This window comes from Chrysochloris asiatica, unplaced genomic scaffold (genome assembly GCF_000296735.1).
Source record: "Chrysochloris asiatica unplaced genomic scaffold, ChrAsi1.0 scaffold00049, whole genome shotgun sequence".
NCBI lineage: Eukaryota > Metazoa > Chordata > Mammalia > Afrosoricida > Chrysochloridae > Chrysochloris > Chrysochloris asiatica.
This window is the reverse complement of record NW_006408567.1, coordinates 6,367,466-6,381,629: the sequence shown is the minus strand read 5'-3', so window position 1 is coordinate 6,381,629 and position 14,164 is coordinate 6,367,466. Positions and strand designations below refer to the sequence as shown.

The 14,164-nt window shown below is 37.5% G+C and overlaps 1 protein-coding gene across 1 annotated transcript; it reads left to right on the top strand.

Moving 5' to 3' along the window:
- The first annotated feature begins 1,626 nt into the window (after positions 1-1,626).
- Positions 1,627-1,986, top strand: LOC102827008 (keratin-associated protein 21-1-like). Its single transcript, XM_006862589.1, has one exon. It carries the CDS (start codon positions 1,627-1,629, stop codon positions 1,984-1,986), a length of 360 nt encoding a protein of 119 aa, XP_006862651.1.
- Positions 1,987-14,164: the final 12,178 nt, after the last annotated feature.

Below are 14,164 nucleotides of genomic sequence, written 5' to 3'. Positions count from 1 at the left end.
GTTGCTATGAGTTGGTACTGACTCAATGGCACCAAACAACAACAACTAACCAACTAACAGTCCTTGAGCAAGTTAGTTGCTTCTTCACCTTTGTTTGCTCATCTATAGGATGTGTATGGTAATAAATATTCCAATTTAGGACTTTAAATTGTTTTTGTAAGAATCTGTGATGTAATAAATATAAAGGAAATTATGCATATTGATTTCAGTTTAATTCTTACTATTTTTCTCTTATGTTGCTCTTATTGTGTGCTGTTGAATGGATTCCAATTCAGCAACCCTATACAGATTAAAACTACTTCAGAGAGTTTTCTAGTTTGAAATGTTTATGGGAGGAAATCACCAGGTTTTCTCTTCTGTGGAGCTCGTGGGGAGTTTGATACTCTGATCTTATCAGGACTCCATTTTTATTTTATTGTTGTTGTGTTTCATGCAGTCTGTTCTGACTCATAGGGTTTCTGACTCATAGGGTTTCTGAGATCCACCCTTATGTTTGAACTGCTGATGTTACAGTTACCAATTTAGTGCTTATTTTACAGCACCACACCAGGAGTCTGTTATGAAATATCCTATATTAAAACAAAGATTGTTAGTCTTTACAGACAGAACATTTCTTACTCATTCAATTGTTAGTAAGTGCCTATTTCATTGAGTTCTCACAAAATAAACACACCTGCAATGTAATGATCAGGTGTTAGATTGCTAACCAAATAATCACCAGTTGGAATCTGCAAGCCACTCTGCCAGAAAAAGATGAGGTATTTTGCTCCTGTAAAGATTTAGAATCTTGGCAAACCTATCTAGGTTCACTATGAGTCAGAATCAAATCAATGACACATCACCATCATCATACTGGTTTTAAGTAATTCACAATTGATTGAGGAATCTAATAATAAAAATATCAAACCCCAAAACAACCTATTGCCATCAAATCAATTTCAAGTAATTGTGACCCTGTAGAACAGAATAGAATTTCTCCACAGATCCTTTTGGCACCAGTAAATCTTTGTGAAAGCTGATTCTTTCATTTTGTTCCTCTGAAGAGGCTGATGGGTTTGAACTTCCAAACTTTCAATTAGCAGCCCAAAGTTTAACCTAGCGAATCAGCAGAGCTCCTGATAATTCAAATGTTCCATGCTGATAACATGCTTAGCACCTCATTAGAGTTATGCACCGGAACTGATAAAGAATAGAAAAATCACTCCTGATGCACATACTGAATGTCCAAACCCCTGCTAGCACATGGATTCTGACTCACGATAATTCAGGATTTTCAAGACTGTAATCTTTATGGTGGCAAGAAGTCTATTCTATATTAGGTGAAACTCTATATTAGTCTTTGAATACATTCCACAAGATCTACTTGTCCAATGTGTAGTTGATTTCTTACAACTGCCTTTACTGGTTAGCATCATCATCCTGGTCATAATCATCTGAAAATATTGTTTTTCTTAGTATAATGAGTTTTTAAAAAATGAAAATTGCTGGAATAATGATGTCACAGAGTCTGTGTTAAGTGTGCTCCACCCCTTCCTGGCAGTATATAAAGGCTCTGGAAGAGCAGATGATATTCACGCTTCAGAATCATCCTCCTACACCTCAACTAAAACTTCACCTTTGGACACCATGTACTGCAACTACTACGGTGGCTACGGCTGTGGCTATGGCTCAGGCTATGGCTGCGGATACGGTTCCCGCTATGGCTGTGGATACGGTTCCCGCTACGGCTGTGGCTATGGCTCAGGCTATGGCTGCGGATACGGCCCCCACTATGGCTGCGGATACGGCTCCCACTATGGCTGCGGATATGGTTCCGGCTATGGCTGTGGGTATGGCTCCGGCTATGGCTGCGGATACGGCTCCGGCTCCGGCTGTGGATATGGTTCCCGGTATGGCTGTGGATACGGATGTGGATATGGCTCTGGCTATGGCTGCTTTAGCTATCGCCCATTTAGCTACAGAAAATGCTATTCTTCTTGCTGTTAGGACATCACTATCAGAGCACCATTTGGTTCTGAAATTATACTTCTTTGAGTAATCAGATTAAAGAATCTCTGTACCAGAATTTCTATCTTGAGAGAACACATGCTGTTTCCTAGAATGGCATGGCTATGTTCAGATGTTCTGTGGTATCATCTGTTTTCCAAATGTTAGTCTTTACTCCCTAAATCTCTGATTCCCTGTTACTGATTCATTGACTTTCCCTTGTTGGGAAAAATTTTATTCTGAATAAAATGGTTCTTGGCTTCTAAAAAATCTCTTTGTAGTTGCTTATGATTTATTCGTTTCTTTATTTTATGGCCTCTATTGTGGCTTCCTGATCCCTTGTGTTGTACTATAGAATAAGCACTGGACTGCTTACCAGAAAGCTGGCAGTTCAAACCCCCCAGCCACCTCGGAATCCCTATACAAGATCACTATGAGTCAGAACTGGATCAACGACACACAGCAATAACAATGGTGGCAGTGCAAGAAGCCTTGATAGTGCTGAGGGACAAGGGTTTTGGTCTACTCAGCACAAGATCCTGCACAGGAGAAAAGTGAAGTTGTATGGCCAAGCAAAGATTTACAGTTTTGATGCATGGTATAGGGTCATGATAGTCAGAAGTGTCTCTCTGGCAGTGGGTTTGGTTTCTGGGTATTATTAATTGATAGAACAATATGCTGACTGAATCTTCTTTTCTTTATTGATATATTGTTTCTAATAATGTTTGTTACACAAGTAATGTCTGCTCCATCTATTTCTCTTCCTTCCTGACCCTCCACTTTATCAAGCCTCATGTTTTTCTCCAGAGACTGGTCCCACTAGATAATATATTGGGAGTACAAGAGAAGAAATCTCACCATCCTGGCCTCTAAAGAGCATTGTAGCTCGATTTCTTCCAAAACAGATTTATTTGTTCTTCTAAGGAATATTGTGGCTGTACTTCTTCCAAAATAGAATTATTTTTTTCTTCTGATAGTCCATAGTAGTTTTAGTATTCTTCTCCAACACCATAACTCAAATGCATCTGTTCCTCTATGGTCTTCTATGGACACATGCATTTGAGGTTATTGAAAATATTATGGCTTGAGACAGTAGCACTTTAGTCCTCAAGCTGATATCTTTGCTTTTCAAGACTTTAAAGAAGTCTTGTGCAGCAGATTTGCCTAATTCAATTCATTGCTTGGTATCTTCACTACCACTTCCATGAGTGTTGCTGGTTGATCTAACAAAATGAAATCATAGACATCTTCAATCTTTAATTCATTTATTTTGATGATATTTATCAGCCCAGTGGTGAGAATTTTGGTTTTTTACATTGACATGCTACTCATACTGAAGGCTGTGGTCATTGATATTCATTGGTAAGTGTTTTAATTCCTATTCACTTTCAGCAAGCAAGGTTGTACCATCTGCATATCACAGGTTGTTAATGAGTCTTCTTCTATCAAGACCTATGTTCTTCTTCATATAATCTCTTTCTCACATTATTTGCTCAGCATAGAAATTGAATAAATGTGGTGAAAATATTATCTTGGTGCAGAGTTGTCCTGATTTTAAACCATTCAATGTTCCTTTGTTCTGTTCAAAAGGCTGCTTCTTGGTCTTGTCCAAGCTCCTCATGAGCACAATTAAGTGTTCTGGAATACTCGTTCTTATCAATGCTACTCATGGCTTGTCTGATCTGCAGAGTTGAAAGTCTTTGTAAATCAGTAAAGCCCAGATAAACATCTTACTGCTATTCCCTACTTTCAGCCAAGATCCATCTGACATCAATATCCCTCTTTCCACATCCTCATCTAAACCCTGCTAAACCTCAGGCAGTTTACTGTTGAAGTTTACATTGCAGCAGTGTTTTAATGATTTTAGGCAAAATTTTACATCCTTGTGATATTAATGCCATTGTTTGCTGATTTCCACATTCTCTTGGTCAAATCTTTTTGGAATTGACACAAATATGGATCTTTTCTAATCAATTGGCTGTGTAACTGTCTTCCATATTTCTTGGCATAGATGAGTGAGTTCCTCCAGTGTTGCATCAATTTGTTGAAATATTTCAAATTGTATTTCCTCAATTCCTGTTTCCTTGCTTTTGCCAATGCCTTCAGTAAACCTTGGACTTCTTCCTTCAGTATCATTGGCTCTTGATCATATTCTACCTCTTGAAATGGTTGAACTTCACTTGATTAAATACACAGAAATCCAATTACTTCATATGTGGAATGAAACGGTGTCAAAGCTGTATATTACCAGACAAAATAAGATGAGGGACAGATTGTGGAACAACTATCATTTGCTCATATGCATGTTCAGCTCAAAGCTGAAGAAAATTAAAACACGTCAATGAGAGCCAAAATAAAACTTTGAACATATCCTTCTTAAATTTAAAGATAATCTGAACAACACATTTGATAGATTGGACACTAATGAGGGAAGACCAGAGAGTTGTGGGATGACATAAAAATAACATACAGCAAGAAAGCAGAAGATCACTAAGAAAACAAGAAAGAATTGTCCATCAATGGAAGAGTGGATAAAAGAACTTTGGTACATGCACACAATGGCATACTATGGTATCTTGAAGAATAACAATGAAGCTTCAAAACAACTCACCACATGGATGATCCTTGAGGATATTATGCTGAGTGAAAATAGTCACAAAAGGAAAAAAATATTGCAAAAGCTTAAGTAAAGATTTCCCAGCTATAAGAAAAAGTGATTCATAGGTTGTACTGTTGTTGTTATGTGTTGTGGAGTCGGTTCCGACTCATAGTGACCCAACACAGGGTTTCCAAGGCTGTAAATCTTTATGGGAGCAGAAAGCCTCATCCTTCTCCTGCAGACAGCTGGTAGTTTCAAACAGCTGACCCTGAGGTTAGCAGCTCAATTCGAAATGACTACACTACCAGAGCTGGTTAATAAATGAAAGTTTGGGTGATGGGGAGGGCAATATACAAGGAGGAGGAGGACAATACAGAAGAAGTGCAAGGGGTAGATGAAAGAGGAGATGGGGAATAATTAGTTAACTATGCATGGGCTAAATGGGATAGAGTTAATTTGAGAGATATACACAACCTTGAAACAACAGGGCTCTGTGATACAGGGATCCAAACAAGGATGGAAAATAATGTTAAGGTATTTGAGTATCTTGTGGATATTGGTTTCCCTGACTTCTATTGTAAACTAGACATTTATGTGTGATAGAATAGAATATTGGGAAGTATGATTATAGAAAGCTTGCAAGCACTTGTTCAGCCTGTAACTGACTGGATTAGCTCAAAGGGGAATTAGAATTTGCCCAGGGAAATAAGCTTCTAGTCAAGAGTTTGTGGAGTATGGGCCCTTAAATGTAATCCTGAAACCCACTGAGTACCTTCTGAGGTGGGACATACCTCCTTGAAAAGACATGAAGAACAACTTGGAACAGCTAGAAGAACAGAAGATATTTCTTGAAAGAAAGTTACACACAAAAAAAGCAGGCTGTTTGGCTGTTAGAGTATCAACAAACTGTTTGTCTTGGAACTCTCAAGGCAAGAAGAATCAGCCCTTTGTGTTAACCCTTTTTAATACTGAAACTCAAAGGCAACACATGAGCAGTCTCACATATTCATTAGTGACCACCCTGATCTACTTGTGAGTAGAAGTGAGGGCAATACAACAAAGAAGAAATGGACAGATTTCTCCATAGGCCTCCATTGGCTTTAAAGGAGAAAGAAAAAAGGAAGAGCTGGCTGGTCTGATGTTTAGAGATGCATGTGATCTCCAGAGCACGTGGACACTGTCCTAGCTAGTGGGGTTTAGAACTGAAAGTGAAGTGACAGACTTGTTTGAGGTTTTGGGAGGTCTGCAAGAACTCCCAAACTTGCCAATAGTAGCCATTTAACATAGCTTGGATGTCTACTGGCCAGACCTTGAACAGATGAATATTAAGCATTTTGATACAGGGAATAAGTGTAAATTGCTACAACTCAATGAACTGGGCCTCTGCTTATGGATGTATTTGTTCAAACATCCAATTGAAAGGGAAGGATTTTTCATATCAAATTTCAAGTTTGCTCCCTGATTTCACTGGGTTGATAGATACGGGTAACTTAGACACTGGCTATCAAAAATGGGAGGCTATTAAGATATGAAGTGGTTAGGTTACAAGCTGTCATGAGTGTGCTTAGTTTCAGAATGAAAGGGTAAGGTAGAATTCCCAGTGACTAATTTTCTCTATTCCATATGGGTCTGGTGAAAGGATTTGGGGAGGATGGGGAAAAGACTTTATGATTTAATTGTGAGTAATTGTTATTAGGAGTAATTGTGATTGTGATAACTGTAAGTGTAGGAGTTGTGTAACTAAAAAGGGAGAGTAGTTAATCTTCTATTAGAGGAACAGAGTACCTGAGGATCAACAAAAGGGAAGAGCATGAGTAGAGCACGGGATCCTAACCAGAAGAGTGGTGACATCAGAGGCAAGGGCAGAGTCAATGACATAGAGAGAAAGAATAGCTGAAGACTCTTGGCCCATGGACTGAAAATGGCTATGTGCCTGGGGGCAGGAGACTGGCTTACAATGTGTACCCTTTGGACATTTAAATCAATATACATTTTTCTGGTTTAATGTGAACATAAAAAAAGGGGTGGGTGGGTGTAGAGGTAAATATTGCTGATTGTTGGTAAATAGAGGAGATTGTAATCATTGCAACAAAGCAAAATATGACTTATTGAATACAAAACTGATAATCTGCCTATGAACATTCACTCAAATCACAATAGAAACTTAAAAAACAAAAATGATGTCAGAAGAGACTCTGAAACTTCCTCTTGCATAGAGATGATAAAGCAAGTTGAAGAAAGACTGGAAATAAATCACTACCCAGAAAAATAAACAGTGGAACATTGCAAAATCTTCTCTGTGGAGAAAGCAGGGGGGAAATTAAATGTGGAAAGCATCATGGAGATTAAATTAATACACATCATGCATGTCTGAATACATTTTAGTGAAAATCAAATTGTCATAATTGAAGGCAGATCTAGAAACTAAACTTGTGCCTTTTTCTTTGCTATCACTTCACCTTTAAGTTTATTTTTGTTCTTGAAAGTACGCACAGCAAAGAATACTCTAGTTCAACAATTTTTTAACAATTCAGTAACATAAATTTCATTTGTCAAATTGTGCAAATATTCTAACCTTCCTTTTTAGCAATATGCCTCCAACATTACCAAGGACTTGTTAAGTGCCATCGTATCAGTTCCAATTCATAGGGACTTTGTATAGGGTTTTTGAGGACAGATTGGTGGGTTTGATCTACCAACCTTGCTGATCAAACTAACCTTGTAGTCTAGTGCTTATATTACAGCACCATACCAGGACTGCACAGACTTGCATTCTCCTTATATCTTCTCTAATCTTTTGAGGTATTGTAGTTAATGTGATTCCACACAGATTGCTCTTCAAAAGACACCAATGCTCAAGGTAGACATTGTTCATTAATTAAGCTAATCTATTATTTGGTTTAGCACTATCAAGAGATAAATTTGGTTTAGAATTTATGGTTTAAAGATTATCTCAGGAAAATAATTTAGGGTTTACCCATGCCCCTATGACTCCAGAAAATTGAGACTATATTAGAGTTTGAAATTCAACTCTGCAGTTTCCTTCTTTTTGATCATTATTCTCCCATAGAACCTTTGATTAATATAGTCAGTAACTGTAGCCAGGCCCATTCTGATCTCATGGAAAATGAGCCAATACTTCATGGAAGCAATTAGCAACAAATTCCATTTCCTCCTCCTATTCCTGATTCCCCTTCTTCCTCTGTAGCTTCAGTCATATGGAGACAATTATCATACCCTGGATTGACACGACACTCTGTAGCTAACTAAAAAGGATACTAGGTCAATTAACTAGGATGTCCTATGAAACCATGACCCTAAACCTCCAAACCAAGGCAAAAAATCTTATGAGATGTTTGACTATCCATATACAACAGTTGGTCCCATATTAGAAAATCAATGTAGTACACCATATCAATACAATAACAGAAAAGAAATGAAAGATCTTCTCTATTGACTAATTCCAACACACTTTCTAGATGGAAATCTTCATGAGAAGGGGAGTTTCTCAATATCACAGATGTTTTACTTTAACATATAGGTAATTTTTTTCTCTATAGATTAGAATTTGTGATAATTATAATTCTAGCATCCTTTCTCAATATTTCCACAATATCTAAATGTAACTTTTAGAGGGGTGGGAAGAGTGCATTCTCAGTAGATAGACCATGCAGTGTCATGATTAGAGCACCTACTATGAGAGTGAGCTAATAAGAATCCACAATCCAGTTATATAAAAATGCCTGTCCCATGCACAGCTGATGACAACATTGAGAGTGTAAATGACATGATTCTGTTGAATAGATGAGTGACATTGGATTATGTAGAAAATAATGTGAAAATCAGCTGAGACTCTACATATGAAATAACCCATGCCAGGTTTAAGTTTGTAAAGTTTGTATCAGATTGGTATTGAAACAACGCATAGAACAGCATAAACAGAAGCATTGGAAAATCTGCAAACAAAACTGGGACCAAAACTAGAAGGAAGGTAAATGTTTCTTTAAAAAAAATCATTTCTCCTGATGAGACCTGGATTCATCACTATGAGCCTGAGAGTAAATGGAAGAGTATGGAATGGAAACATCTTTAAGGGAGAGGTCAGTAATTTACAGGTTAGGCAGCTGAAGTTGATACATGAAAGCTTGGGTGATGGGGAGGACAATATACTAGAAGGGGGAAGACAATACAGAAGACATCAGAGGGGTAGATGAACAAGTAAATAAGGGAATCATTAGGGAGGTATGCAAGGGTTAAATGGGATAGAGGTAAATCGACATATATAGACAAAATTGGAACATCAAGGCTCTGTGATACAGGGATCCAAACATAGTCAGAATGGTAAAAGAGGGGAAATAATGTTAAGGTACTTGAAAGTTTCTCTGACTTCAATTGTAAACTAGACATTTAGGTGTTTTAGAATAGAATATTGGGAAGTATGATTATAGAAAGTTTGTAAGCACTTTTTCAGCCTATAACTGAATGGATTATATCAAAGGGGAATTAGAATTTCCCAGGGAAATAAGTTTTTAGTTAATCCTTTGTGGAGTGTGGGGCCTTAAGTGTAATCCTGAGACCCAGCAAGTACCTTGTGAGGTGGGACATCCCCACTTGAAAAGACATCAAGAACAACCTGGAACAGCTAGAAGAACATAAAGATATTTCTTGAAGGAAAGTTCCGCAGAACAAAAGCAGGCTGTTTAACTGTTAGAATATCAATACACTGTTTGCCTTGGAACAATCAATGTAAGAAGAATTAGTCCTCTGTGATTACCCCCTTTTTAAGACTGAAACTCAAAGCCAACACATGAGCAGCTTGTATGCTCATTAGTGACCAACCTGATCTACTTGTGAGTGAAAGAGAAGGAAATGCAACAAAGAAGAAATGGACTGAATGTTCCATAGACATCCATTGCCTTGAAAGGAGAGAGAGAAAAGGAAGAGCTGGCTGGTCTAAAGTTTAGGGAGGCATGTGAACTCCCAAGTACATGGACAATGACTTAGCTACTGGAAGTTAGAGATGAGAGTGAAGTGATGGGCTTGTGGGAAGTTTTGGTAGGTCTGCAAGAAAGATCAATTGAAGGCTCTAGGCCCATGGACTGAAAAGAGCTATGGCCTGGGGGCAGGAGGCTGGCTTACAAAGTGTGCCCTTTGGACATTTAAATCAATATGCAATTTTCTTTTTTTATGTGTACATGAAAAAAGGGGTGGCTACACAGGCAAATATTGCTGATTGATGCTACATAGAGGAGATTGTAATCATTGCTATGACACAAAATATGGTTTTTTAACAGTTAGTATTTTAAAAACACAAATGATGTCAGAAGAAACTCGGAAACTTCCTCTCGCACAGAAATCATAAAGCAAATTGAAGAAAAACTGGAAACAGATCACTAGTGAGAAAGACAGTATCAGTTGAACCAATTCTACTCTCCTGCTAACCAGCTGACAGTCCTTGAGAAAGTTAGTTGCTTCACCTTTGTGTGTTCATCTGTATCATGTTTATGATAATAAATATTATAATTTAGGACTTTAAATTATTTTATTAAGAATAAATGTTGTAATAAATATAAAGGAGACTGTGTATATTGATTTCACTTTTATTGTTACTATTTTTATTTTATGCTGCTCTTGTTGTGTGCTGTTGAATGGATTCCAATTCAGCAACCACATGCAGCAGATTAGAACTGCTCAGGAGGGTTTTCTAGGTTGAAATCTTTATGGGAGAAAGTCACCAGGTTTTTTCTTCTGTAGAGTTCATGGGAAGTTTGAACCTCTGACATTATCAGGACTCCATTTTTCATTTATTGTTGCTGTTGTGTGCTGAAGAGTCTACTCTCACACATAATGACCTGCTATAGGGTTTCTGAGAGCCAGCCTTATGTTTCAACTACTGACCTTACAGTTGGCAGTTCAGTGCTTATTTTACAGCACCACACCAGGGCTCTATTACAAAATATCCTATATCAAAATAATGGCTGTTAGTCTTTACAGGTAGAAAATGTCTTACTCAGTCTTACTCAATAGGTAGATAGTACCTGCTGCGTATTGCTAACCAAATAATCACCAGTTGGAATCTAAAAAGTCACTCTGCAGGAGAAAGATGAGGTATTTTGCTCCTGTTAATATTTACAACCTTGGAAACACAATATAGGTTCACTATGAGTCAGAACCAACTCAATGACACATTACTATCACCATATTGGTTTTAAGTAATCCAAAATGGATTGAGGAATATAATAATACACTGCCATCAAATCAATTTCAAGTCATTGTGACCCTGTAGAAAACAGTACAAATTCTCCATAGAGTTTTGGAGCCTGTAAATCTTTGTGAAATCTGATTTCTTTCATTTTGTTCCTATGGAGAGGTTGGCGGATTTTAACCTCCAAACTTTCAATTAGCAGCCCTAAGGTTAACCTAGCGAATCAGCAGAGTTCCTGATAATTCACATGTTACATGCTGATAACATGCTTAGCACCATATAGGAGTTATGTACAGGAACGCATAAAGAAAAGAAAAAGGACTCCTAATGCACATTCTGAATTTCCAAACCCCTGCCAGCATGTGAATTCTGACTCATAGTCACTCAGGATTTTCAAGACTGTAATCTTTATGGCATCAAAAAGTCTGTTCTGTCTTAGGTGAAACTCTATATTAGTCTTTGAATACATTCCACAAGATACACTTATCCAAAATGTAGGAAACATCTGCTTTCTTAAAACTGTCTTACTGGCTGGCATCATATCCTGGTTATAAACATCTGAAAATATTGTTGTCCTTAGTATGATGAGTTTTTTTAAAATGAAAATTGCTGTAGTAATGATGTCAAAGAGTCTGTGTTAAGAGTGCCCCACCCCTTTCTGTCAGTATATAAAGGCCCTGGAAGAGCAGATGACATTCAGACTTCAGAATCATCTTCCTGCACTTCAACTAAAACTTCACCTTTGGACACCATGTGCTGCAACTACTATGGTGGCTATGGCTGTGGCTATGGCTCAGGCTATGGCTGTGGCTATGGCTCAGGCTATGGCTGCAGATATGGCTCCCTCTATGGCTGTGGCTATGGCCCCCGCTATGGCTGTGGATATGGCTCTGCTCTTGGCTGTGGATATAGCTCTGGCTATGGCTGTGGATATGGCTCCCGCTATGGATGTGGATATGGCTCCCTCTATGGCTGTGGATACGGATGTGGATATGGCCCTAGCTATGGCTGCTATAGCTATCGCCCATTTAGCTACAGAAAATGCTATTCTTCTTGCTGTTAGGACATCACTATCAGACCACCATTTGCTTCTGAAATGACACTTCTATGAGTAATTCAAATTAAAGAACCTCTGTACCAAAATTTCTTTGTTTGTGAATATACTTGCTGTTTCATAGAGTGGCAAGGCTATGTCCAGATGTTCTATGGCATCATCTATTTACAAATGTTAGTCTTCACTCCCTTAATCTCTGATTCTCTATTATTGAAGCAATGATTTTCTCTTGTTGGGAAAATTTTTATTCTCAATAAAATGATTCTTTGCTTGTAAAAAATCTCCGTGTAGTTGCTTATGATTTACACCTTTCTTTATTTTATGGCCTCTATTGTGGCTTTGTGATACCTGGTGTGGTACTGTAGGCTAAGTACTGGACTGCTTAGTAGAAAGCTGTAATTTCATATCCATCAGCCACCTCAGAAATCCCATATATACAAGATCCTGATGAGTATGAACTGATTCTATGACACACAACAACAACAATGGTTGCACTGTAGTGTTGAGGTTGAACTGCTATGCTGAGCCTTGGTAGTGCTGAGGGACAAAAGTTTTTAACTACTCACTTCAAGATCCTGCCCAGGAGAAAAATATAGTTGTATCATCTAGCAAAGATTTACAGTTTTGAAGCACTTCATAGGATCACCATAGTCAGAATTGACTTTGGCAGTGTGTTTGGTTTCTGGATATTATTAACTGATAGAACAATATGTTGACTAATTTTTTTTTTCATTGATATATTTGTTTCTACTAATGTTTATTAAATAAGTAATGCCTGCTTCACCTATTTCTTATATTCCACATATATAGGAATATACAAAACAAAATGCATCCATAGACTCTCGTTGCCCTGGAGATGAGGTAGAGAAGAGGAAGAGGTGGTTGGTCCGAAGTGTGGTGAGACCTGGGATTCCTAAGCCCATGGACAGACAGGGACATGGCCACAGTGGGCTGGAAATGAGAGTGAAGTGTCCAACTTATATGAAGTGAGGGGAGATGCACAAGAACGCCAAAACTGTCAGATGGCATGATCATCAGAATTTGACTAGATGAAGATTAAAAAAAAAAAAAAGTTAAATGTAACAAATGTAAATTTCTACAATTTGATGAACTTGAACTATACTTATGGATATAGTACCTCAAAAAATCAACTGAGAGGAAAGGAGTCTTCACATCAAGTACCAATACTAACCCTTTGTATACAGGGTAGATAGGAATGGGCAATTTAGGCACTGGCTATGTAAAATGAGGGGGCAATAAAAACACGAAATAACTGGCTTACAAATTATCAAGAGGGAGCTTAGTCTAAGAGTGTTTAGAGGAAAGTAGAGTCCCTTCTGAATAGCTTTCTTCTTATCTAGATGGGTCTGATGAAAAGAGATGAGGCTACCATTCCTATGATTCAATAGTGTGAAATTGTTATCATGACTAATTGTGATTGTCACAACTGTAATGGTAGAAGTTTTGTAACAAAAATGATGGAGTAATTAATCTTACAGTACAGAAACAGAGGACCCTAGGACCGTAAAGAGAGAAGAGCACAAGCAAAATGAGAGATCCTGTTCAGAGAAACAGCAACAGAGATGAGGACATGGAGAGAGGGAGCAGCTGAGGACTCTGGACTCATGGAAAGACAGGAAATGAATGTTGGTGGACAGGAGGCAGGTTTGTAGAGTGTGTCCTTTGGTTTTTTAAATTATTATATATTCATGCATGTTTCTGTGTATATCCTCCCATCAACAACACCAAACAAACAAACAAATCAGGGATTGGAAGCAAATACTCTTAAATGATGATACACGGAAGAGATTGTAATCATTGCAATAAGACAATGGTGTAAGACCGATGTTCTCCTATGTAAACTATCACTCAATTCACAAAAAACTTAAAAAAAAAAAAGCAATCAAATAATATTTAAGAAATGTGCTGTGGGAATGATGTAGTAGCTAAGATGGTATGGGAAGACATGAAGAAAGGATGAATGATACATATTTAAGAGGTTATGACAAAAACCTGAATGCAAATAAATGGATCAGAGTATTGGAAAGTGTATGGAATCAAAAAGATTTCCAGGATTATTGAGAAAGTAGAATCAGACATGAATGATTATCATAGTGATTAAAATACTAAGGAAAGCATAAGTTAGAAGTGATATATGCATCATATAATTTGAAATGGATGTATATGAAAATATATTTGTTTACATAAATAGAGGAAGTTGATTTAATTCACACATTTAAGAAATAACATGAGAATATTTTGAATAGACAGCAATGTAAACATTGAGAGCATAGTAGAAAAATAAACTTACAGATAAATG